At 44.9% G+C, this 26,553-nt stretch overlaps 1 protein-coding gene across 2 annotated transcripts in view; it reads right to left on the bottom strand.

The window, feature by feature from the left end:
* Window positions 1-917: 917 nt before the first annotated feature.
* Window positions 918-26,553, bottom strand: part of KMT2B (lysine methyltransferase 2B) — a 63,001-nt gene continuing 37,365 nt past the window's right edge. Inside the window, exons 13-37 of one of the 2 annotated variants that reach the window (XM_039325529.1) lie at window positions 25,986-26,081; window positions 25,611-25,728; window positions 24,619-24,732; window positions 23,557-23,741; window positions 22,434-22,526; window positions 22,259-22,348; window positions 21,731-21,804; window positions 21,233-21,357; window positions 20,326-20,429; window positions 18,545-18,682; window positions 17,434-17,592; window positions 17,064-17,184; window positions 14,971-15,049; window positions 13,968-14,128; window positions 13,127-13,342; window positions 11,041-12,562; window positions 7,049-7,144; window positions 6,858-6,964; window positions 5,535-5,672; window positions 4,981-5,055; window positions 4,631-4,808; window positions 3,984-4,091; window positions 3,253-3,336; window positions 2,565-2,694; window positions 918-1,834 (exon numbers count right to left, since the gene is read on the bottom strand). In XM_039325529.1, coding sequence (XP_039181463.1) covers window positions 1,559-1,834; window positions 2,565-2,694; window positions 3,253-3,336; window positions 3,984-4,091; window positions 4,631-4,808; window positions 4,981-5,055; window positions 5,535-5,672; window positions 6,858-6,964; window positions 7,049-7,144; window positions 11,041-12,562; window positions 13,127-13,342; window positions 13,968-14,128; window positions 14,971-15,049; window positions 17,064-17,184; window positions 17,434-17,592; window positions 18,545-18,682; window positions 20,326-20,429; window positions 21,233-21,357; window positions 21,731-21,804; window positions 22,259-22,348; window positions 22,434-22,526; window positions 23,557-23,741; window positions 24,619-24,732; window positions 25,611-25,728; window positions 25,986-26,081 — 4,587 coding nt within the window. In that variant the 3' untranslated portion in view covers window positions 918-1,558. The remainder of the gene's footprint in view (window positions 1,835-2,564; window positions 2,695-3,252; window positions 3,337-3,983; window positions 4,092-4,630; window positions 4,809-4,980; window positions 5,056-5,534; window positions 5,673-6,857; window positions 6,965-7,048; window positions 7,145-11,040; window positions 12,563-13,126; window positions 13,343-13,967; window positions 14,129-14,970; window positions 15,050-17,063; window positions 17,185-17,433; window positions 17,593-18,544; window positions 18,683-20,325; window positions 20,430-21,232; window positions 21,358-21,730; window positions 21,805-22,258; window positions 22,349-22,433; window positions 22,527-23,556; window positions 23,742-24,618; window positions 24,733-25,610; window positions 25,729-25,985; window positions 26,082-26,553) is intronic. The other variant, XM_039325530.1, reaches the window with a different exon arrangement.

Here is a 26,553-nt window from a genome sequence, read left to right as displayed (position 1 = left end):
TACATTCCGAACTTGCGAGAGATGGAGTACATCAGGTGCAGCCAGTCTTGGCAACTTTTAAAACTTGTGGACTTCAACTTCCAGAATTCCCAGCCAGCTACTAGAAAAGATATGCACCTAAGTTCACAAGTAATGTGGAAATGCCAGCCCATTGTTTGGAAGTACAACTCTATATCACTGAGGTTGTAGTATCTGAATTCTTTAAAATCCTGGCTTATTGTTCTGTTTTTTTCTTTTTTAGGGGAAACAACCTAGAGAAGCCAATTCAAGCAAGGCTTGCCTGGTCAGCCACATTTAGTGGAAGAAGGCCAATAAGAACTTTCAGGCAGCAATTATATTGAGGCTTTCTTGAGAAAATTCAATAGAATAGAGCTGGAAGGGACCTTGGAGGTCTTGACTTACAATGGATCGCTTATCAACTGTACAAAGCTACAACAGACCCCCCCAAAAGCATCTTGTGACCTGGATTTGAAGTTCCAACATCCACGTCCCTCTTCTGCAGTCACATGACCGCATTTTGGGCACTTGGCAACCAGCCCACATTTACAGCACAGGCTTTGCAGTGTCCCACAGTTACATGACCATAATTTATAATGTTTTTGCCAGAAACTGGTGTTTACTTCTAGTTTCTGACAAAAAAACCCGCCCCATAGGGAACAATAGGTTCACTTAACGACCACAGCAAAAAAGGTTGTTAAAATACACACTTAATTTACAACAATCACTGTAAACAGCAGGTTCAATTAAATCGCAAGTTGAAAACTACCTGTATTCTCAATTCTGTTATAAGCAAGGAAAGTTCATTAAATCACAGAACTGCGACTGTCCCTCTCTAGAAGGGTTTGGTTCTACACACTTATAGAAAACACATTCCCCTTCATCCTGAAATTTAAAGCAACTGAAGCCACGAGGATACAATCTTGTGTCAAAATTGCATTTTATTTAAAATTATACCAACAAGAATCCAACCCTTTCCCGTCTGAGTTGACTGAGCATCTTAAATAAAAAAGTGCATAGAAAATAAACAGGTTTAGAAATTTGTACAACTATTTACATCCTCCTGGGTTTGATGTATTTTTTCTTCTTCTTTAAAACAGAGGATCATCTTGGAGGAAGGAGAAAAACCACAAAATTTAAAAGTACAAAATAAAAGATTGTTCTCGCCCCACAGGATTGGGGAGGTGGGGGGGGGGAAGAGGAAGGGAAAGAGGTCTATGAAGCAGAAGGGCACAAATAAGAGGTGATTCTTCCCACATTTGCCCTGGATCTCTGCGTCTCATAATTTCAAGCCAAAAAAAAAAGAGAGGACTGAGCTGCGGCTAAGAGCTTTCCCTCATCACCCACAACATGGCATCCCTGATGCTCTTTGGAGATGATTGAGGCCCTTGGAGTCACACGCTTCAAGGCATTGAAGGGATGAGTCAGCAATGCAGCAGCCCACCAAAAAGGTTATGCCATGATTAAGCTCCCTTCCATCCACTTGGCACGTCCTTCCACTGACACTGGAAAGAGGCCGGGTGAGCGTATGGATCTGGAAAGCCAGGTGAGGGATCAGTCTCTAATTGAGGAAACGACGGCAGCGTTTGGCTCCACAATTGCAAGGGAGTTTGCTGCCGGCGTCTTCAAAGGGGAACTTGTAGTCGTAGGTCAGCTCTTCGCCCCGGAAGATCCGGCGCAGGGCGAAAATGACAATATGCTTCTGGCCTTCGACGTGGATGACACGGGAGTAACAGTTGGGCTCGCAGGAGTGGTTGATGAAGCGGGCAGCGTTGCCGTGCATGGTGGCATCCACCACATCGAAGTCATCAATACGGAACATGTAGCATCCAATGCCCTGCAAGGAAGGACAAGAGTTAAGAGGGGCCCCAGCGGAGAATCCATGGAGCCTCAGGGCTGAGTTGTTGGATTCTTGGTGGTGGAGAATTTAAGGCCCTGGTCCTCATGGAGGAGGAGAAAAGTTGGAAATGAGTTCCACTCCCATGTTCCAGAATGAAAAGAAAATTTGGTGAACCACAAGCTTGCAGTGAGAAAGTTATCTATCTACGACTCAGCCTTCCATCCTTCTGAAGTTGGTAAAATGAGGACCCAGATTGTTGGGGGCAATTTGCTGACTCTGTAAACCGCTTAGAGAAGGCTGTAAAGCACTGTGAAGTGGTATATAAGTCAAAGTGCTATTGCTAAGTGCTATCTAACTCAGTAAGAAAATGCCTGCAGGAAGAGAAGCATGCTCAGAGGACATCAAGAATCCAACAGAGCTAAGAGGAGAACAATTTGGCATTATGTCTATGGAGATTCTCAGTCATCCAGGTCACGGTTGTCCCAAAGGTGCTTTTTCAAGAGACAAGTGGACTTTCTTTGTTTCTTCTTTAAAGATATTTTGCTTCTCATCCAAGAAGCTTCTTCAGTTCAGAACTGAAGACACTTCTTGGATGAGAAGGAAAACATTTTCAAGAAACAAAGTCTAGTTGCCTCTTGAAAAAGCACCTTTGGGACAAGCTGGTAGCCATGGTGCTTCCTTCCCAGCATGCACCACTTTGTTTTACCCTTCCTTCCATCAGCATTACCTTGCTGTCGTAGTACTTTTCACGCTTATCGGTGAGCACCGAACGGATGACAATGCCGGAGTACTCAATCACCATCTCGCCTGCGTCAATGTTGCGCTTGCAGAACAGGCCCCGCCCATGGATAGCTGACCTAAAATGGAGAGAACATCTGACAGGTGAAAACTAACAGAGGGGATACGAATTAGCCCAGGAAGATGGCAGGAGTTTTGCTTTCTGAAATCCTGAAACAAACACAGAACACAGCTTTGCCTACACCTTGTCTGGAGGACTTAAAATGTTTGGTGATTTCGAGGCTAAAATATATGGAGAACGGCTGCAGGAATTGGGTATATCTAGTTTAATGAAAAGAAGGACTAGGGGGGACATTACAGTAGTGTTCCAATATCTAAGGGGCTGACACAAAGAAGAGGGGGTCAAGCTGTTCTCCAAACTACCTGAGGGAAGGACAAGAAACAATGGATGGAAACTAATCAAGGAGAGAACCAACCTAGAACTAAGGAGAAATTTCCTGACAGAACAGTTAATCAGTGGAACAACTTGCCTACATAAATTGTGGTTGCTCCAATACTGGAGGTTTTTAAGAAGAGACTGGACAACCATTTCACTGAAATGGCATAGGGTTTCCTGCTTGAGCAGGGGATTGGACTAGAAGACCCCCAAGGTCCCTTCCAATTTTTTGAAGTATTACCTGTACACTCCCACAGCCTCTTTGGAAGTTTTCTTCAGGTGCCGAAACCTCATAGCCATGGGTAGCTCCAAGCTGGTGGCCCGCCTAAGAAATAATAGATCAGATAAGGTCCAAAACAGCATATTATTGCTCTTTCAAAGCTATCACATACAATCTTATGAACAGGCACAAGATTTTGGTAGGAAATGTTCATTCCCCCCCCCCCTATTTTAACAGCAATACTTTGGTACAGATGTGATAGAAAGATTATTATTAGTTATATAGGCTGTTCAGGTTCTTAAGTCTTATTGACTAAAGAAAAAGCACACTTTAAATAAAAAAATTGCATGGTCGATATCCCACCCATCTCAAATTAAAACACAAGTCATCAATAATTGGGATTTTGCAGCTCTATAGTAATAGATACTGGGTTCAATCCAGGTCTAATTATAAGCAACCGTGTTGCTCTATTGAAATCAGAAATCTAAGAGTTAATTAATTTGATTTCAATGGTCGTTCTCTCCTCGTGAATAAATCTGTTATCTATAATGAATGCCATAAAATCTGGAAAAAAGGGCAGTGGCTTGCAAATAGTCAAATTTAAAACATTAACACATTCTTCCTTTATGGTGAGAATTGAGTTTTCTTGGTCGTTCACAGCTGCTGGGCATAATACCCAGCACAAGAGTCATGACAGATGATATGAGGTCTACTCCAACTCCTGGACAATAAAATTGGAAGAGCCTCTTTACCTGGTGGATTTCAGCTGCACCTCATCTTCTTCTTCATCATAAGGGCCACCCTCAGGAAGCACACGATGCTGAGATGCTAAGAAGTTGAACATGTCAAAGGTGCATTTCCTGAAGAAGAAGGAACATAAGACCATTATTCAGAACCCAAATGGATTCTCTGTCCTTTCAATCACCCTTTCTCACACATTCTAGCCTGCTTTCCAAATCTATTGGATCAGGAACCCCTTTCTATTGTTGCACAGGCTCCAAATACAGGTAGCCCTTGACTTACGATGATTCGTTTAGCAACCACTCAAAACAACATGAAAAAGGTGACTTATGACCAGTCCTTGCACTTACAACCATAGCAGCATTCCTGTGGTCAAGTGTTCATGATTGGGTGCTCGGCAACTGGCTCGCACTTATGACAGCTGCACTGTCACTGGGTTACATGAACATAATTTGCAACCTTCTCAGCTGGTTTACGACAATGGAGAAGTTGCCCAGGAAAGTTGCAAATTCTAATTATGTCATATCTTGCTTAACGACTGCAGCAAAATGCAGTCCACCTAACAATGGATTTTCCAGCCCCAACTGTGTTGAAAGCGAGGAGCACCTGTATTGGCTATTACTCTGAACCAAGTAAAAAGGAAAGTTAATTCATCCACCTGACATAAACTTCAGCCCGGGCACAACCGTGAGGATTGAGAGGCAGCTCCTCTTCCTCGCCTTCATGCTGGTGGTATCGGAATTTATACTTGTGGCAGGCCTTGGCACCATACAGCTGCTCCACCAGGAAGATGACAGCATCGTGATGCATCCCCAGCATTCTCACTCCGTTCATTCCTGTAAGGAAAAATAAGATCCATGCAATTCAACACCCAGGCCTGATTCCAAGGTGTCCTTCTTGCACAGAAGAAAGCCTACAGCTATGCCAATCTACCTTTCCCTCTTATAGTTTATTCCCTTCAAATGGAAAATGCTGAAAAATCCTAACCAGTATAGAATTTTTTATTACCTGCAAAGGACAGGTGTTTGAACCGAGCATTGGTGCGAGCTTCCTGGACCTTCTCAATCACTGCTTTCCAGGCACCTGAATAAAGACAGAACACAAATGAATTATTATATTAGTAGAGGGCTAGACAATTCATTGCACATGTAATCGCCTATCAATGTACGGCAGGGGTGTCAAACTGCCGGCACGCGAAAGCCACACCCACCCCAGCTTCGGCAAGGGGAAAAATGTCGCGATACGACACGTGACATGGCCAGTTTGACATTCCTAATGTAAGGGATGGGCAGAGGGAGACTTGGGATCAGTGGTGGAATTCAAATACCTGAACAACCAGTTCTACCGGTTCTGCTGAACTGGTGCAAACCGGCTGAATCCCACCACTGCTTGGGGTACTTCTAGGAATCCCAAAGGATTCTCAAGCAAGCCTACCATGACTGCCACTGGTACCCCAAGAAAATTCAACCCATCAGTACTATTACTGAGGGAGCTTTGCAGACGATACAGAGCACCTAGCAGAACAGCTAAGGGAATTCTACCAAGGTGGATCACCTCCTCACCATCAACGCTGTCAGCCTGCACTTTAAAGCCATCTTCGCTGGTGATCTCAAAACACAAGTGGGGCTGTGTTTTGCGGGGCATCTCGTTTTCTTTGTCCTCCTGTTTCAGATTGTCTTCGTCTGAGCTGGAAAGATCTCCTAGAGGCAAAAGAGAGACCCAAATCCCTTCTAATATACTGTGTGAAGACTCACGAATGAAGGCAAATATACATGTCCCAGGATAATGATGCGAAATCCAATTTGGGTCGGTCAGGAAGACTGTGTGAAGACTGCCTATGTAAAGATCTTTGATAATGGAATGGTCCAAATAGAAGGGGAGAAGGAAAACAAGAAAATTCAAGGATCTTTTTTTTTTTTTTAAAAAAATGGTTTGCCAAGAACTTTGTTACACAAAGCATAATTTCAAAAACCAGCCTTGAATTGAGCCTTTCCCAGAAGTAGAACTCACCTAATGTTCTCAATAAGGCACTTCTTAAGGCCAGTCTCTCCAGATGTGTGGAGTTGCGTTGCAACTTCCAGAATTCCAGAGGCAGGTATGCTGTCTGTCCGAGCACTGAACCTATATTCCCACACTGACTGCTCTATAGTGCTGGGATGACCAACTGACCAATGCATTGTGTATACATTCTACTTTTCTGCATTTATGTAAGTAGTCCTCGACTCACAATGGCAATTGGGGCTGGAATTTCCATTGCTAAATGACGTGGTTGTAAAACACAACTGCACTGCTTAGCAGCAGCAATCTCTGCAGTCCCATGGCTGTTGTTAACTGAATCCCACGATTGCTAGACAAGGCAACTAACTTCCTGCTGGCTTCCCATAGAGAAGTCAGTGGGGAAGCAGGCAGGAAATTGAAAGTCCCAGATGGCTTGCAAACAGGATGGCAGGAAGGTGAGTGGCTGTTGCTGGGTGAGGGAGGTGTGGTGAGGCTCGGGTGCAGGAGGATGCGACAGAAGTGTGGTGGAAGGAGGCACGGTGATGGTCACAGAGGTGTAGTGAGGATTGGGGACGGTGCATGGGTTGTGTGAAGGAGGCGCAGTGCGCGTCCAAGAGGATGCGCAAGGGTTAGGCTGAATGGCAGTTTCAGGACTACCTATTAAATTTTATGAGCAAATGGGGATTGGAATTCTCAGACCTCCATTCAAAAGCTGCAATTTTCACACTAGGCTGGTTATCCCCAGGGGTTAATATAAAAATCACCATTTTATCTTTGAATTTATGCCAGTGTAGGAACATAATAAAGACTGATGTGTGTATCCTTGAAGATATTTATCAGGAGCTAGTCAAGAACCTCCCAAACTAGACACAATCAGAGGACTCTACCTGCGTATCTATGCCAGACGTGTTCCAGAATAGACTTTGGGATCTGCTCCGGGGATCCAGGTTGGGAATGCAATGCTGCCAAGGAAGGAGAATGCTCCATTGGAGACCTGCAGAGACATTGGAAATGAAAAATTAAGGGCCAGCAGCAAGCAAACTCCAGAGCTCCTATAGCTTGAAGCCAATCCACTTACAGCTCACTTTCGCTGACGATGCTCGTCTCCTCTTTGAATGTATCCAGGTTTAGGACGCCCCTTGTTGTGGGCGTCTTCATCCGTACCCTCCCAATGCTGTAGGGCAAAGGGGCCATTTCAATAGATGCACACGCATACACACACACACTTGCATAAACAGACACTTGTGTGAGGGAAACCAATGCGATTTAGATATTGTTAATGCTGCTAACATTGGATGTTCTTGCTTTGACAACAGATGGAAATGCAGCCATTTTTCTTTATTGCTTTTAGAGTTAGTTGATGCTGGGAGGAGGAATGTGGATGAGAGTCTAGCTAGCCGTAACAATAACTCAGCCGTGGGAACCCAAGTTCATTGGGCCCAGAGTTGACAGAGATTTGGTGGGCTGGAGAGCTGGGGAGAAACCCCACGCTTCAAGCTAATTGGAGAATGTGATTTATGATTGTTTATTGGAGGAGGGAATTGTGCTTTGTTACTTTGTATCCAGGGAGGGGAATTTAGTTTTTGGTTTTGACTATGTAGTGCCGATGCTTTGTTTCTTGAATAAAAGATTCTTTAAGATAAATAATGCCTCAAAGTTGTTTTGAAGAGTTTCATCTGTCGGAACCATGACAGATATTTCTGCAAGGCTGCGGATACAGAAGTCGATCGAGGCCCCGAACTATAGTACAGCTGTCTTCAGCCAATCATGCAGCTTTGAGCAACTAAGGCTCCCAACTCCCAGTAGCTGACTCAGAGAGATCAAGGTGACTTGGAATTGGGATTTGCTGAATTTTTTTTCCTGTTGTTTCAAAATTGCTTTATATTGTGATAGAAGAATGGAATGGAATGGAAAACCTTACCGGCACATTCTGTGCCCACCCCAGCTCCAGCAATGCAAAAAGTCACGATACATCGCAACATGTCATGTGACGCGATGAATTTTGACACCCATCCTTTAGAGTCTCAAAAACAAAAATGTACAGAGGGGAAAATGGAAGATAGATAAAGGCTCTGGATGAGATCAGAATCAAATCAAAGCATCTAGAAAATCCTTGCAATGCTAGCTGGATTTCCTTCAAACTCTGGACATAGTATCACAGTAATTTGATCAGGAAACAACAGAGGCAGGGAGGATAAGTGTGAACAGCTTCTTCCTGTCCATGTTTGGTTGCAGTTAGTGCTGGATTAGAACAAGGTAGATCCTATTGTTATTCTCCAAAGCACCAGAGGGAGGACAAGAAGTAATGGGTGGAACTTGTTAAAGAAAGATGCCACCTAGGAGCAATTTTCTGACTGTGAGAATAATTAATCAATGGAACAACTTGCCTCCTGGAGTTGTGGGTGCTCATCATTGGAAATTTCCAAAAATAGACTGGACAACCATTTGACCAGGATGGTATAAGGTCTGCTGCTTTGAACAGGGGGTTGGACTAGAAGACCTCCAAGGTCCCTTCCAGTCCTATGATTCTATAGTCTAAATGAGAGCTGTTGTAGGTGGGAACTTACTCTACAAACTGCCTGTATACAAACGATTCTTTTAGTTCTTTTGGCGGTCCCTGGAGCTCCCTCAAAATTGTGCCACTGAAAGGGTGAATTGCTATTTAACAGTGATGCAATTTATGCATGTCAGTTTTTTTAAAGGCTAAACAATAGAAGAGGTATGTTAAACCTTTGGAAAGCTTAATGGAATGAGCTCAGTCTTTCTACCCTTGTCTCCCAATACCAGTTCAGCATTTCCAGCATTTCACCTTATTCAGTTAGCAAAAAGAGGCAGGCTTAATTAACATATTGACAGCAACTCATTACAAATTCTCAACCTGGAGCTTCACATCGATTTTTTTTTTTAAAAAAAAATCCACCGAGTTAGGGGTTTTCTGGGGCATTTAGTGCAATGCCAAAGAGATGAACAGATGGTCCAAAGAAAGCCACGAAACCCACACTACAAGTCAAAAGAAAAACAATTGTATCCTTTGGCTTTCCAGACAGTTGTGAAGCATAAATGATACCATGAATGAAGGTGAAAATCTCCAAGCAATCAAAGATGACTTGTAAGTTTCCATTCGTCCCTGCTTCTCCTGCCCTGCCCCAACAATAGAAGTGACCCATCAGGTCAATAAAAGTTACTTTGGGGCCACGTGCTTCAAGTTGGACTGAAAATGTTCTAGATACCCCTGTCATCAAGAGCTCAACAGTAATCTCACTTCAGTTGAGGAAACCACCTTCAGTTAAGTCTAAGCTACCGTTTGCATTTTTATCCTGTTCCTATCTTTGGTTTTAATGTTATTTGTGCAGTTAGCTGACTTTTGAACTGAGATAAAACTGTGCCCGCAAACCAGCTGAGTGTGAACCCTAATGCCACCCAATTACCAGATTCCTCACACCAGGACTGTTTTTAATCCTAGAAAGCTGCTGCTTTATTTTCGTTATGGAGAACTGGAGCTACAAAACAAAGAAAAAACCATATATATAGAAAATAGTTCAAGCTGGTAGGATGGGCATTATTCACTGGTACCTATTTCTGAATCCAAGTTTTCTCCGTGCAACTCCACTCTTAGGATCAAAATGCAAGATTATGCAAAGAAAAACCGTATGTAAGGAGACCTGGTATTAGAATGGAGATAATTTTAGATGGAACTGCAAAATACCTGTTGCATCTATATTAAAACAATAGGCTTCCGGTTCCGGTTCGTGGCGTCACTAGTCGCACGGGGAGACTTCTCTCCTCGTTGACTAGGTTTCCCTCCGTCGGTGGACCCTTATATGGGTCCAAAGTCTCCCTGGAGGGTGCAACTTCCCTCAAGGAGGCTGCTGTCTGGCTACGGAGGAGCGGCGGCTCCTCCAGCTGTCCGGACGAATCTCCGAGGGCCGACGGAGAAGAAGATCGGCCAGTAAAATGGCCGATCGCCCTGCCGCTTCAGACCGTGAGACAACATCTAAGCTTTGAGTGCCCCCGTGGTGAATCTGGGTGAGAATTTTTTCTTATTTTTCTCTCTTTTCCGCCTTTTTTCGTTTGTGTACCTGTAAGAGCTTTTGAAATTATTTCCCTGGCTTGGACAGGCGGCTTCTGCTTTCTTTGGGAAGAAAGGCATTTTACAATACTGAAAGACTACATTTTACTTTTATTTGGACATTAAAAAGGAAAAAAAGAAGGAAAAGGTTTTCTCTCTCCTTTCTTTTTAAGAACTTTATTTTTGTGTGTGTGTGTGTGTGTGTGTGTGTGTGTGTGTGTGTGTGTGTGTGTGTACACTCTAAAAGACAGGAAAAAAAAGAATTGATTTTTGGAAAAGACTTTAACTCACTGAGGGCATCTAGTGGCGAAAATTTAATATTGCAACTTTGCTTATTTTTCTATTGAATTTCAAAACACTAAAGATAAGCTGTACACCTGTGAAGCTGTGGGGGTGGATGTTTTTACATTAAACAAAGCCTCTACAAAAAAGAAAAAGAGATTTCCTTTTAAGCATTAATATTAAAATGGACAAACCTCAGATACAACTGAACTGTGCACTTATATTGGAAAAGATTTATGAGGCCACTGCAGAAATTTGTGCTACATTTAAAAACTGTACTTTAGAATTAAGATCCAGAGATTCTACTACATTTGCTCAAACTGATGTCCAGGTTACAACTGATCATGGTATATTAAAATGATAGTGTCTAGACACGGGTGTCCACAGGCAAGTTTAAGATTTGTGAACTTCAACTCCCAAAATTCCCCAGCCAGCTGGGAATTGAAATCCACAGGTCTTAATAGTCGCCAAGCTTGGACATCTCTGCTCTAGATCATGCGAGATACTAGATTTAAGACTGTGCTAGCATTCAGCACAGAGATGCACATCAGGAAACATGGATCCCACAGCTATTGTAGCATGCTCTCCTAGAATCAAGGGTCTCAATTTGCTGGGTCCTGTTACAAAACCATGTGTGGTTTTGGTTTCAACACAACTTCTATGCAATCAGCATGAGAGGAACAGAAAAGGGATAACTAAGATACCTATACTATACTTACCCAGGACCCATTGTGCTGCCAGAAATGCAATTATTTGCCAAGTGATCAGGAGTAACTGTTGGGGATACAGGAGAGGGATCCTCGTCATTAACTCCATCCACTTTCATCTTCTTGACGGGCACATTTCCAACAAAGGTGGAAACTCTCTTGACACGGATGGCTGGGCGAGGCCCGGGCAAAGACACCAAGCCAGGAATACTAAGCACACTAGAATTCATGGCAACCGGCTGAAGAAGACAGGTCTGCTGGAGTCCCAGGGAGGGCGTCACCAGAGCTGGGGTGCCCAGTGCCAACTGCCCGCCCCCAACAGCCTGAGATGTGGTGCTCATCACGTTCATCATGGGTACCATGCTAAGCACTGGGCCCCGGATTGTCCAAGTGGGCAAAGGGTTAGGAGACAGGCCCAGAGGTGCCCGTAGAATAACTGTGCCAAGGTTGGGAGCAGTGGACATCGGTGTGGGATTTGGTTTGGAAGCCAGTTCCCCATCTTGAGTTGCCAATGGGCTTCCCTCGCCTTGAACTTTCATGCACACCTGGGTTAGCTTGTTCACCAAAATGATTCTGGAATTGGATTTTTGTGCCTCAGGTCCCAGCAACGTCACTTCAGGGGTGGAGGGCACTTGGGCGCAACCAAGGGTTAAGGATGGAGCTGGATCCGGAGCAGGGATGGGATGGGCTGACTCCGTGCCATTGAAGCTGGCAGAGGTAGGAGGTGCCGGTGGCAGTGGCATTGGGCTGAGACAAGAAGGCGGGCTGCTCTTGCTCTCGGGAGCATCCATGTTCTTCAGCACAAAGTCCACAATGTCCGAGGGCAAGTCCTCTGGCGCTGGAGTGGGGCCGGCCAGCTCTCGCTCGACCCTCGGCTCAGGCTGTTTGCCCTTGGTGGAAGGGTGTCCCCCCGCTGCATCCGCCTCACTGTCAGTACCATCATCTATGCCATCTAGCTGGTGGATATGGGGCAGCGGGAGGTCCAGTGGGTAGGGCGGCAGAGGTGGGTCTCGGGTAACCACCGTACGTGGGAAGCGGAAGTAGCGGTTTGCCTCTCCTTCCTCCTCACTCTCGCCATCGCCCAGCCCATCTAACTGGGGCAGGCCCAGGCTGGGTGAAGGGGGACACGTCCGTGGCCCTCCCAACTCTTCTTCCTGGAAAGGCTCATCCAGAAGGCTGTCGTCAAACTCCAAGTCAGAGACATTGAGCTCAAAGGCCAGCTCTGGTGGCACAGGGGGGGACGAGGGAGGGGGCGAGGTAGCTGCTATGGGCGGCTGTTCGTCACACCCGGCTGAGGTAGAAGGATGCCTGAAGCCATTTCCAGCCGTGGGGTAGTCTGGGAGGGGTGGCATTGCCCTGAGAGAGGTGCTGGGGGGGCTAGTCCTGCTAGCAGGGGCTTGGGGTAGGAGAGGGGACTGGCGGGGGCGAGGGTTGCTGCTAGGTGACATGGGGCTGAGGCGTTGCGTGCGGCGCGGAGGAGGGAAGTCGGGGTCACCCACAGTCAAGATATGATGGGACATGGATGATGCGCTCCCTGCAAAAAAGAGGAGGGAAAGAGAAAAATGGAGGTGTTAAGAAGAGCAAGTGTGCATTGGCTGCAGGGATCTCTCCTGGTCAGGAATGTGCTATGGAGACAAACCCCTAACCTATCGCCCCAGTTTTCAACTCTTCCCCCCCCCTTCAGTGGGGACATTTTTAGTAGTATTTACAAGGTGCTTTTGTGACACTGCTTAGAATTAAATAAGGGTCAAAAGCAAAGGGTTGGACTTAATTCTCTTACAGCTGTGTAAGGATTCTATGCTGATCCCCCTTTTCACTCTACCTCCAGATTCTGCCATCCTTTCTCCTACAGTTGGGGTGGATTGAGTCTAGCATTGTATTTCACATGGAACCAATCCTGGATTGTGGTCTAACACAATGAATGAATCCATGTTATTGTGGATCAATCAGAAAACTGAAAAGGAAAAAGGGACCCTACCACATCTATGCTACTTCTCTATGAATTGTTTTGTCCCAGGAGTTGGTTCAAGAGCCAGCCCTTGATTTTTAAAAATGTGTGATCCACACACCCTTTGGATGTGGACTGCCAAGTACTCACCGGGAGAAGGCAACGGGCGAGACGATATCCCGCTTAGGGGCCGGCGGGTGGGGGAGTAGTTGGGCACTTTGATGCGAGCTCCAGTGAGAGGTTTAGGCTTGGAGACAGCAGGCTCTGGAGGTGGCAGAGGTCCTGGGTTCTGTGCTGGAGAGTGGCGCTCCAGTGGTGGTACAGGAGAAGGTGCCTCCTGAAGTGGCTTCTCTCTGAGGTTAGGATCTGAAAACAGTGAACGGGTCAGAAGTAGAAACCAGAGGGGCAAGGACCTTTACCAGACTCTTATTAGTGACAAGTTACTTGTAGGATCAAGATAATAAACCTCCAGTTTAAGAGGCCACTCCAGACCTGACTGATGGAGTGCAGATATCTCTGGCAGAAATATGCAAGAACCTGGCCAAAAGGGGCTGAAGCAAGTCCAAAACAACAAGATAAAGTTAATGCCCTGATGATGTTATCTAGTTTGGTAATGAAACATCTGCAAGAAAACCACCAAACTCAGAGAGAACCAAGGAGCCCACAGGTCAACTCTCAGCTACTAATATTCTCTTCTATCAGTACAACATCTGGAAGGGACTCAGGCAGATGCCTCCCTAATTCATTGTAGTATAAGGAGGAGGAGGAGAAGGGACAGTCCAAGACATCTTAGAAGTTCCTAGGGTTGAAAATTCTAGGAGGTAGAAGGACTGCAGAACTACCCAATGAGTTTGTTGAGCTGACTCCAAACCTCTGTCTCCCATCATTAAGGAGGACATTACGAGGTGCAGAAAATCCTGTCACATTTCTGCATGAGGTGGAAGAGTAAAATGCAAAACAGGTCTAGAAAAAAGGCCCAGACCAGACTTACCTACAGGGGCAGCAGGACTGTGTGCAATAGTGTGGTTCTCTTCCTGAATTCCCGAGGCATCTGGCTCTTCTTGGCTCAGCTTGGGCCGATACTCCAGGACCCGGCATGTATATCGGCTCCGCTTGCGGGCATCCACTGTGCTCCAATATAACCTGGAACATCTGGTGGGGATATGTTCAGAAGGAAGCAAAGGATCTCTGTACCATCTTGGTCTAAGCAGCAAGAAGCCTAGGAGTCAGGCGCCTGCCCGCTAGAAAAGAGGTGGGCAACCTGCAATCCCTCACCCTGTTTTGGGGGGGGGGGTCCCCTCAAGACTATTGCTGAAATTTTGTAGAAAGATTTCCTGCCATCAGGAGAGAAAGAAAATAATTTTTTAAAAATCCTGCAAAATAATCAAACATTATGATCAAGCCTTCAGCTTGGCTTAAGTTCTACTTCTAAGACAAGCTTAAAGTGCTTTAAAAAAATAAGAATCTCCAACGTGCCACAAAACTGGAAAGGGCAGATTTAAAAAAAAATCTTGGTCCAATTCCATTAGGAAAAAAAAATCTCCCATCAAATGCTATCAGAGATATGCCCTTCCCTCTCTAAAAGGACAGTTGCCCTTTTCCAACCTGGTGCCTTCAAGAAGTGTATGGCTACATCTCACAGCATCCTAGCTAATGTGGCCTTCAGGGAGCTTTTTAGAGGCTGGGTGAAGAACAAGCATCTTTAGTTAGCACATTTCCTATAAGTCCTTGAAGTTATGACCATAATGGAGCACACCCATCATAAAACAGTCATAAAAGGGATCGGTCAGGTGACCAAGCCGATTTTATGACCTTCGTTGCGGCAGTCATTAAGCAAGCCAAGTAAAGGCTAGTTTGGGGCAAAACTGTCATAAAACACAATCACGTAACCGTGCCACATGCATGTGCATACAACCTGGCATCAAAATTCTGGCTCTCTAGGATAAAGAAGGGAACAGGACACTGAGACCAACAACTTGGAAGTAGATACTCACTGGTAGCCTACAGGTAAAAGCCGTCCCTCGCATTCGGACAAGTCCGTCAGCATCCCCAAGCTATCAATCTTCATGGAGCCTGACAGCAGAGACAAGATTTGGGAAGCTGTTAAGGCTTGCCGAGCAGAAGATCCAACACGCTTCACCAACCAGGCAAAAGTCCCTGAGAAATTCTGCTGTGGGAGTCCCTGGTTGCCATGGGGCTCGCCCCCAAGAATGTCCCGGTGGGTGGTGGCCCATGGAAATAAATGGGGCCAGGGTGAGAAGGACGGGCAAGAGCTTTGTCCCTCGGATTAGCCACGCTGGTAATGCTGCAGAGCAAATACGAAGACAGAAAGCTGCCTCGTAGAGAGTCAGGCTGCCCTTGTTAACCAAGCTATGTAATCGTCTATGCTGACTGGCAGACGCTCTCCAAGGCAGGGGACTTTCCCAGCCCTACCTGGAGGTGATGGGACTGAACTTGGGACTTTCTGCATGCAAATCAGCTGCTCTACCACTGAGCTACAGCCCTTCCTGCAAAAAGAACATAGGAAGCCGTCTTCAACAGAGTCGGAGCCTTCTGGCGTCCTACTCAACACTACCGGCTCTTGCTGGGGGAGACTCTCGAGGGGGCAGCCAGGGGAGATGCCAAAATGGATGTTGAGTTAGCCTCTCCCCATATGCAATGGGCCCCAGTCCCCCTCCCCCCTGGCATTCCCAACCATCAACCTGAATTTAATCCCCCACCCACAAAATTAAACAAAATAATCTGCAAAATAAAAGAACACCAGTCCCCGGATAGCCAAGAACTGAAAGCAGGGGTGGAGGGGTATAATCCCAGGCAGATATTTAAAGTCATCTATCGGTTTATTTACAATATTTGGGGACTGTTCTATTTGTAAGACTATCATGGTTTAAAAAGAGATTTGAGGATAGGCGATGCACAAATTTAAAAATCGATAAAATATTAAGGGCCAAACCACATACAATAAAATTAAGAGAGACTAAAGCACGGCACTAGCTAAAATCCGAGTAGTTTTAAAAGCCCAAATGAAATGATTTTATCCTGAAACAATGTGGTGCATCTTCAGAATGCCATTCCACAATTGAGGAACTGCTCCAGAGAAGACCTTCTTTTCTGTTCTTCTCAAGATAGCACTAGCACTCAGACTTATATACCGTTTCATAACGTTTTACAGCACTCTCTAAGCCAGGGTTCTTCAAAAGTGGCCCTTTCATGACTTTCCCAGAATTCCTCATCCAGCGTACCTGGCTGAGGAATTCTGGGAGTTGAAGTCCACATGTCATAAAAGGGCCAAGTTTGAAAAGCCCTGCTCTAAGCGGTTTACAGAGTCACCATATTGCTCCCAACAATCTGGATCCTCATTTTAGCGACCTCAGAAGGATGGAAGGCTGAGTCAACCTTGAGCTGGTCAGGATTGAACTCCTGGCAGTGAGCAGAGTATGGCTGCAATACTGCATTCTAATCACTGTGCTACCACGGCTCACCTAGACACCAACCTGGTTCTTGGTGCAGCCATTGGAGGCAATGTTTTCTTTAATATTTTCCCCTGCCCCCTTCCACACATATATAGCCACGGAAGCCACCAAGACCAGGTTTAATTCTAATTCCAGTGATGTGAACTGGTGTTTTATCCTGTCCATAAATTGCTCCTGTTCACTTCCATGTGGAAAAAAAAGAAGAAGCACTACTAAGGAGTGGAACCCATTTTCTCAGAAACACATCAGACCTCCATCAGCATGCAATGCTCTCAGGTATGGCCCCATTTTGCTTCTATGCAATCTGAGCATGAGCACTGCCAGAATAGAAGGCATGAATGTGAGGGCTGCAGAGACATTTTCAGATCAGGTCTTCTTTACCTCTGAAGCCTTAAACTCATTTCCACATCCACCATGAGAAGTAATGGGAGAAGTAAAGCTTATCTACTGTGGATCCCAATGCTTCCTTAGCACAGGGGTCTTCAAACTTGGCAACTTAAGACTTGTGGGCTTCAACCCCCAGAATTCCTCAGCCAGCCCACAAGTCTTAAAGTTGCCAAGTTTGAAGACCCCTGCCTTAGCACATCACTGCTTGTTTGCATCCCCTCAAGTACCTATCATCATGTGGATGGTATCCGGCTCCAGGCCCACCATAAATTTCCTCTTGAAGCTGATTCCCTCAAAGTCGACATAGACCCGCCGTAGGACATCAAACCCATCTTCAGCGACAATCTCCTAGAGGGCAGGCAGAATGACAGCTTAACACACTGCTTATTCATAGTTGTGTCACCAGAACACACATATGCACAAATACCACCCTCTTTGCAGATCGCACACCTAAGGAAAACCCATCTCACTCCTCCAGCTTTCAAAGGCCAGAAGCGATGAAACTATCCCAACCTTTTAATCCCAGCATTAATGGAAACTCCGGCATTCTCCACTCCACCCTTTGGCAATTCTCCTGTTCCCCTCCTCCCTTTTTACCGTTCCATCCAGAAGGTCAATGTGCTTCTGGCAGAAAACTTTTTTGTCCTCCTGGAAAGTACAACGGCAGAGGCGGGCACACATGAAGTGGTAATTACTGAGACATGCAGAGAGGCAGCAGCCAACAGTGGCCCCGGTGCGTTGGCAGTGTTCACAGCGCTAGAACAGGAAAAGTGAGATATGTCAAGGACAGGGTAGCCCTGTCAGTACAGCAGGCCAAACCTATGTGAAAGGCCTAGCAGTCACTACTGAGCGAATTATTTTTTGTAGTGTGCAAAAAAGAGAGACATATAAGCACACATTTCTTGTGCTTGTTATGCTCTCCTTTGCCTACTGTCTCTCTCTCTCCCTCATCATTAAACAAGCCCGGGCAGCTACCAAAAGTAGGTATGGCAATCTTGTAGTCTATTCCATGGGTCCCCAACCCCCGGTCCATGGACCAGCCCCAGGCCACGGCATGCCAGAAACCGGGCCATGCAAACAAGCGAAGCCCCATCTGCGGGATGCAGGCAACAGGTGAAACCACGCCTCCTCCGATCCACGGAAAAACTTCTCTTCATGGAACCGTTCCCTAATGCCCCAAAGGTTGGGGGCCATTGGTCTACTCAACTTCCTCTTAAGATTAATATTGCCAGGTCAAGGCTCTGGAAATAAAAGGATTCAAAATGGTCTTCCCATGGGTGCTAGTTTTGCTTTTGTTTTAACTCGGACTGAGATGCTGTTTTGGATAGAACTACACATTTTTTCTGATCCATTTTTGAGACTTTGAGGCTCAGGCAGAATTTACACCAGCACTCCTGTTTGAATCCAGAACAGATCTTCCAGCATCAGCAGCTGGGCTACTACTGCGTTATCTGACTTAGAAAATCCTGTCTGAACAACAGATCTAACGTAACAGTTCTGGTTTTGATGCCACCACTCCCATCTCTGGCGCAAGACTCCACATTATAACATTTACACCCCTGTACAAAATGCACCATAAGGCACTGAGAAAGTGATCCGTAATAATGCCAAAACAATTCCAAGGTGTGCTTCCCCTGGGGAGGGCCTGTTCTTGCTCCCCTCCAAATAGAGGGGAGAGCAGAGGGGAACAGGAATGAGCCAAACTTACCATCTGCCGGCCCCGAGCCACAGCAGCGTGGACGTTCTTTAAGGAGCCATCATTCTCCTCAAAGACCTCGGCTGACCAGATGGCACAGTTGACGTGAGTCCATTCGTTCTGGCCAATGTACAGCAGCCTCCCTGCATCCTAGAGAGAAGGGTTCGGAGGAGAGGGGACGAGTTTAATATGATTTTTGAATTCCACTATGTTTGATTGCCTAGCGTTACAGGTAGTCTTCAACTTACACCCCTTCCTTTAGTAACCATCCAAAATTACAACCTGAGAAAAATGATTTATGACCGTTTTTCATACACAGAATACTTGTGGTCACACAATCAAAATGTAGGCGCTTGGCAGCTGGTTTATATTTATGACTGTTGCAGCATCCCAGGGTCATGTGATCACCTTTTGCGAATTTCTGGTATGCCAAGTCAATGGAGAAGCCAGATCGTTTAACAGGTGGCGCAGCAGTTAGAGTGCAGTACCGCAGGCCACTTTAGCTGACTGTGTTCAGCAGGTCAGCGGTTCAAACCTCACCGGCTCAAGGTTGACTCAGCCTTCCATCCTTCCGGGGTAGGTAAAATGAGGACCCAGATTGTTGGGGGCAATGTAAATATATATATATACATTGCTTACTGGTGTACACCGCTTAGAGTGCTTGCACTTAAAGCGGTATATAAGTCTCATAAATAACTTAACAATTGCAGTGATTCACTTACCAACTGCAGTGAGAAAGGTCGTAAAATGGGGCAAAATTTACTTAACAACTGTCTCGCTTAGAAACAAATTTGGGGCTCAGTTGTGGTCCTTGGTCAGGGTCTGCCTGTATGTATAAATCGGTACGTTATGGCTTGCTCAACAAGCTGTAGCAGCAAAGCAAACCAGAACTCTGCTGATACCCAATCACCTATTTCTTTAAAATCCCAAATGATATTTATGGAGTTCAAAGGACAGCCAAGAGATGCTGACGTTCAGGGGTTCCTTCCAACAACGACTATCTTCAGGATCAGAGCCAGCATGCTATATATGGCAGGGTCTTCAAACTCTGCCCTTTTATGACTCATGGACTTCCAGAATTCCTCAGCCAGCGTGCCTGGCTGAGGAATTCTGGGAGTTGAAGTCCATGAGGCATAAAAGGGCAGAATTTGAAGACCCTTGGTATATGGTATATCAAAGAAGAGGGAGTCAAGCTATTCTCCAAAGCGCCTGAAGGCAGGTCAAGAAGCAACGGATGGAAACTAATCAAGGAGAGAAGCAACCTAGAACTAAGGAGAAACTTCCTGACAGTGAGGACAATTAACCAGTGGAATATTGCCTTCAAAAACCATGGGTGCTCCATCACTGGAAGTTTTTAAGAAGAGACTGGACAGCCATGGTATAGGGTTTCCTGCCTGAGCAGGGGTTTGGACTAGATGACCTCCAAGGTCCCTTCCAACATTATTATTATTGTTGTTGTTATTGTTGTTATCCTCATCATCATCATCAGTGGTGGAAGGACTGATCTGGGACAGTTCATCTATACCAGTGATTCTCAACCTGTGGTCTGTGGGCCCCTATGTGTATGTAGAGGAGCAGCGATGTTATCACAGGGGGTCTTGAAAATTTTTTATGATTTAAATCTTGAGCTAAATCTTGGGGGTTCGTGGCCACAAAAGCATTTAAAGAGGATCTGTGGTGAAGAAGAGGTTGAGAATCGCTGATCTACATGAAAGTCTTTCTTGTAGGACTTCCTGAGGTTGGCCCTTCCAAGAGCAAAGGACTTTGGGATGAACCAGCAGGACCACTTTTACCTTGGAAAGAGCATCTCCAAACTGAAGACAGAGAGCACACTGTCTCTTATCCTCAGGGTCCGTCAACAGCTGCTGTGGAGAGACACGCTCTGCATCTTTCCCAGCTGCAAGGAGAGAAAGAAAAAAACATTGGATTTTGATCTTCACTTCCCAAAGCCCCTCTAATATTTCCTCAGAGCACAGGAGATCCTGAAAAGGAGACAGGATCTTTATCCGGAGTATCTTCAAACAGAATCAGAAAAAACAGCCTTCTGCTTTTCTAATACGCCAGACTAATTTTCTGAGTGTGTAATCCAGCATACTTGCATATCTGCTGTTTGGTTTGATGACCGAATGGGGCAGTTCCATGCTGGAGGTGGTTGCTGGATTGATGGCAGACTCCACCGCCCCAGCCCCCCCCCCCTTGTGCTATGCCAGGGGTCTTCAAACTTGGCCCTCTCAATTCTGGGAGTTGAAGTCCACAAGTCATAAAAGGGCCAAGTCTGAAGACCCCTGTGCTATGCTCTTCATACGACCATCTTTTTGGTTATGATCTTGATGTATTCTTATTATAGCCTTTTTCATCATTTATTTTATTGCTCTATTATTTTACTTCTCTTTACACTCCTTTCACTTTCTTCCTTTTAGTTATTTTAACCCACCTAGAGTAGCCCCATGGAGAGATAGGCAGCAAGTAAATTTAACAAGCAAACAATAAATATTTGGAGAGGGCTGGATTGCAGAAGGCTGCTACAGGCAGTGGTGGAAGAGAAATCTGGCTCAAAAGAAGGAAGTATCATAGGTTCTCTATGTAATGGGGAGATGTGGGGTGAGAAGACAGTCCCCCTTTAGCAACTTGTTGGTCTGAAGGTATCTGCAAGCAAAGAGGAAACGCCTGCCCTTTGAGGCCTTTCCATCCAAGCCTTACCCATGTTTTCCGGGCCAGCAGAACTCAGATGGCTGTTGGCAGCTGAGCTGACCTCTTGTGGCTGCCTCCACTGAGCATAGATGTGGTCAGAGGAAGGAGGCAGAACTGCATTGGGAAGCATGCCACTATCAAAAGAGGGGAGGAGGAAAACAGGACACCATCAGAAACTGCACAGGATATTCAACATGAATTTCTTTCTAAAACAGGTAAGAGTTGTATTAGGCCACCCAATCATTGTTCTTCATATCCCTCATTGGGAATAGCATCTTCCATTAAGATACAGTTACAAGAAAATGGCTGATTAAACATTATTTTAAACAGAAAGCATTACATGTGTTGGGGACTGCTGCTATGGATCAATTAATTTAATGCACTAAATTCATTTCATGGTGTAACCAAGGGCTTTTCTGCCTCCAACAGCCCCAATTGGATAAAGATTCTACATCACCCGATATGACTTTGGAAAAGACTTTCATATTTTTGGTTTTGAGCACTCACTTTGGAAGGGAGCTGTTCCGGGTCCAGTGCTTTGTATCCTGAGCATCAAACCAACTGAAATACTTTCCCATCAGCTGGAAAGACAAGAGAGAGGAGTTCAGAGAGCTAAGCAGAGAGGCAGCAGTTCCCAGGAAGCAAAACAAACCAAGAACTATTCCAAGCTCAGGATGAAAACTTGCAAACACAGGATACTTACTTCCAAACTTCCAAATACACTCCAAACAGCAGAACAGTTTGCCTAACCCTGACATAACTATAGGAGAGAAGGCACATGAGGCTAAGATGGAACAGATACTCTTTGCCAGGGGTCTTCAAACTTGGCCTTTTTATGACTTGTGGACTTCAACTCCCAGAATTCCTCAGCCAGGCACGCTGGCTGAGGAATTCTGGGAGTTGAAGTCCACAAGTCATAAAAGGGCCAAGTTTGAAGACCCCTGCTCTATGCATACATGCACACTTTAACCCTTATCAACTAAATTAATTCAAGAGACCATCTTCCACCAGCGACAGGTGAGAAGAGGTGAGTACCTCGATATAGAGTGTTTTTGCAGAGGAGATGACCTGTTGTTCCTCCGTGTGTCCCAATAGGACTCCCACTATGTCCTCATGGAAGCTGTGCTGCAAAGAGAGAAAAAGCTCAATGGAGGTTACCAGTAGCTCCCACTCTCCAGTTCCAGCATGTAAATCTTTTCTCCACACTCACCACCGAGAAGTAATGTCCCTGTTCAAAGAGCTTGTTGACAGTGCGTAGGTCACAGGGCCGGAGGTGAACCTTCACGCCATCATCCGGGCAGCACTGCCGAGAGCAAATAGGTGAGGAAAATGGGCTGCTGTCATTTCTACCTGCAGCCTATAAGCCACTTTCTCCTAGGCCAGCGATCCCCACACCTTGGCAGCCTGGCCCAGAATGGGAGGGGGGGGGTTGCATGGGTGGCAGGCACACATGTGTGTGCACAGCTCCATTGGTGTGAGCAGGGGGCATGTGCGTCCTCCATTCACACGGGTGAAGGCTTGTACGTGAGTGTGTGTGTGTGTGCGCTTCCCATCACTCACACAACTTGGTAGTGGGCCGCAGCCCGGGGGTTGGGGACCCTGTTCTAGACCAAGTTTCTTCCAAAGGAAGAGAAATTTGCAAAACAGCAGCAACGGGCAAGTATCTTTCAGACCAGTCTTCTCCAACCTGGGCACCACCACATACATAGGCTTAAAAATTCCAGTGTTCCCCAATCAATGTGGACACTGAGAAAAATTCTAGGAGCTGAAGTCCATACATCTAGTTGGGGAAGGACAAGAACCTCAGCTCCAGGAGCAATAGAATCTTAACTAACATTTCCACTAAAAGGTTCAGCCATGGAGAAAAGCTGGCAGTTGCCTCTGAAATAATGTGTCAAAAGGGTTTAGCAACCAATCTTAAAATATGGATGAAAACACCTGGAAGGAAATAGCTTTTCAAATAACTCCCAATCCATATACTGATTAAAACAATGATGACTGGCATATTTGCATTTCTATATTTAGTTTAGGCGTTGCCCAACTGCGATCAATTCTGAGTGGCTCATCCACATAAAAGCAAATAACAGATAAAAAAGAGCATGGAATGATAACAATAACCAGATGGCAGAACCAATCAGCCAGAGAAAGAAGTTGTACACTCATCACAAGGCTCTAATTACCTTAGCCCAGTGCCTGGGAGAATGTCTGCCAAACTAACTGGCAGCCAGTGCATTTGGGTCACCTACACTGAGCACTTTGCGCTATCAAATTGTGTTGGGGAAAGAGAGAAAAGAGAGAGGAAATGGTCCCGTGCGATGCGCCAGAAACCATACCTGTGCACACTGCATCAGTGGCGCCACACACTTGGAGCTTAGCAACCCTTGCAGCACTTGCCGCAGTCCCTTGCGCAGCTCTGAGTTAAGGACCTCTCGCCACTTGGTCTTATCGCTGCCACAGCAGGGCCGGCATGCATACACCACGCTCTCCGGCAGGTTAGACAAGATCTCATAGCCCTCATCTGGAAGAGACAGGAAAGGAGCACATCCCTCGTGTTCATTCCTAGGTCGAATGACACTCCATTTTTTTTTTCTCAAGTCTTCTTGGTACAGGTTGCCCTATTAAGCTATATTTACGAATATGAAATCCAGCTGGGGGAGCCCACAAAGGGGAAAACACCACAAAGGACACACAATTCTGAACAAAACAATCCCCTGCTGCAACTCTTCTGCTACCATCAACGGCTTTCCCCACGTAATATCTGGATTCAGCATTCATACTGAGTTTAGTGCAACATCTAAGGTTCTGACTTTGAAAACAATCATGTATAGTTTTGAACTGCCTGACCTAACAGATTTGTTCAATACCCTGGTTCGAATGATAGATTAATGTAATACTGAAACCAGTCTGAAGAGATTATAGGCATAGGTATAGGAAAAGAATGGAATGGAATAGAATATAGAATAGAATAGAATATCTTTACTGTCATTGTGTAACTCACAACAAAATTAAATGCTGTCCACAGTGCACACTACACACAAGTAAAGACCACAAATAAGAACATACATTATACACACGCATCCTTCACATTCTATTCACCATTACACTGCCCCTAATATTGCACTTCAATGTTGCATTATACAGTAGTATTTAATATAGTTACAGTTCTGGGATAAAAACTATTTTTCAGCCTGTTTGTCTTTGTTTTTATTATCCTGTACCGTCTGCGAGATGGTAATAGTTCAAAAAAAAGAAAAGAAAAGAAAAAAAGAATGCAGCAGCAATGAGATCCATCTTCTTAGGGCTACTCCTAGTCCCTTCCCAATGTGGATGGACAACAAAATGGCTTGTCCGTAGTCAGCCTCCTGAACTAAGCCATGCTGCTCCAGACAACCAACCTGAAAGTCCCTCGCACTTGGCATGAACCCAGTGGTCACACTTGGCACACTGCATCATCTTGCTCTCATAGTCATTATCTTCGTAACAGTGCAAGCAGATTGGACAGTAGTTCCCTGCACGAGGAAGAGAGACCACATGAAGAGATACGATGAACCCATCCAGTTTTTGAAACGAATGTTAAGATTTCAACGTTTGCTCCATTCATTCTCTGTATTTCAATATCCAAACAATATTCGGTTAACAAAAACTGAAACACCAATAAAAGCAGAATAGAAGCTGCCGACCATAAAGTAGTATAATAACTGTGCCTCCGTGTAGAAACAGAACAAAACTAAAATGCCTAAAAGGTTGAAGAATTAAACCATTTTTGCCTGGGACCTGAAAATAGCCAGTTTGATGGAATGATGAAAAGGTGGGCTAGAACTGAGGAGACCAATGTTGAAGTCTATTCTTTAAAATGGTCACTGAAGCTTTTAAACCAGATGATAAAAGCCAATACAAACTAATATAAAGTAAGGAAAAAAAGAAAAAAAACAACAACAAATAAATCAAGGAAAAAGCAAAAGCTGCAAGAAAAAAAGGTGAAGAAAAACAGAAAAGAAAAAAGATATACAATGTGGCTTCTGACATTCTTCACAGCAGTTATAAGCACAAATATATTTTAATCTCTCTGAAGTTACACCACTCAGGTTCAAGTCTATGCTGAGTGACTTTGGGCCAGCCCTTCACTCTTAGCCCAACTTACTTTACAAGACTAGTCCTATGGGGGAAATTGGTAGGAGTAATCTATGCATCTGTAAAAATATAGGTAATGCATAGGCAAGAATTACTTTGGAAAGCCAGTATGGAATAATGGTTAAAAGGATAGGCTGACACCAGAGACTAATGGTGCCTAAATTCATTAAACATGTCCTTGTATTGAAACAATTACTAAGTGTTCGATTTATAATAGAAACGTTTGAAAATTTTCAGAAGATTTTGCTGCACTCACCTTTGTTGTACAATACAGAACAGGCAGAGCAGAGACTGTAATCACTGGACCATTCCGTGTCCCAATTCTTTCCTGGCGCTGTCCCACAGCTTTTGCAGCGGATGCAGGCAGAACAGATCTAAAGGACGTAAAAGAAAAGGATTTCACAATTGCAATATAGGGACAGTTGAGCCTGCAGTATAAAGGCTGTAGAGCTGACTCTCTCATCCTCCACTCTAGTGTTTCTCAACTACGGCAACTTTAAAGTACTGTATGTGGACTTCAACTCCTAGAGTGTGCTGGCTGGGGAATTCTGGGAGTTAAAAGTCCCCCATATCTTAAAGCTGCAGAGGTTGAGAAGCACTGCCCGACATTTTCCACTCTGCAGATACTTACCCAGCCCTTCCTCTTACGGAATGGTTTGGTGGGATAGTTGGGGCCAAGACAGGCCAGGTGATAACAGTTCCTGCAGCGCTCACACTCCAGCAGTTGCTGTTGCAGGTTATAGAAGAAAGAGAGAAAGGGAGTAAGGAGCAAGAAAAACTGAGCTGCTACCCATGTATTTGGAATCCTTCACATCTCCTAACTGAGAACTGTGACCAGAAATGCAAAATGTGAAGGAAAAAAGAAAGCAGAGAGCTAAACAAAAAAGCTGTGTGAGAAAACCAGATCCTTAGAATTCTTGTTTTAGTTTTTTTTTTCAAATATTTATGTTCATGATAAAGAAGCTTCTCCTTCGAATATAATTTAAAAAATACTGCAATACGCAGAGATGGATAGCTTAACGTTAAAAATTAAAGAAAAAAGAAGAAACGGAATATTATATGACATGGGACTTATTTTACCAATGGTTAGCTGATAAAAACAGAGGTTAGAAAGTTGGAAATATGAGAATATGTGGATTTTGTGAGCAAGATTTATAATGGACTAGTAAATGCTTTGATTGTTATATAACTAATGTTAA

This window comes from Crotalus tigris, unplaced genomic scaffold, assembly GCF_016545835.1.
Source record: "Crotalus tigris isolate CLP2741 ecotype Arizona unplaced genomic scaffold, ASM1654583v1 scf7180000024338.4412243, whole genome shotgun sequence".
Classification (NCBI taxonomy): domain Eukaryota; kingdom Metazoa; phylum Chordata; class Lepidosauria; order Squamata; family Viperidae; genus Crotalus; species Crotalus tigris.
The sequence above is the reverse complement of the archived record's forward strand: the minus strand, read 5'-3'. Positions and strand labels throughout refer to the sequence as shown.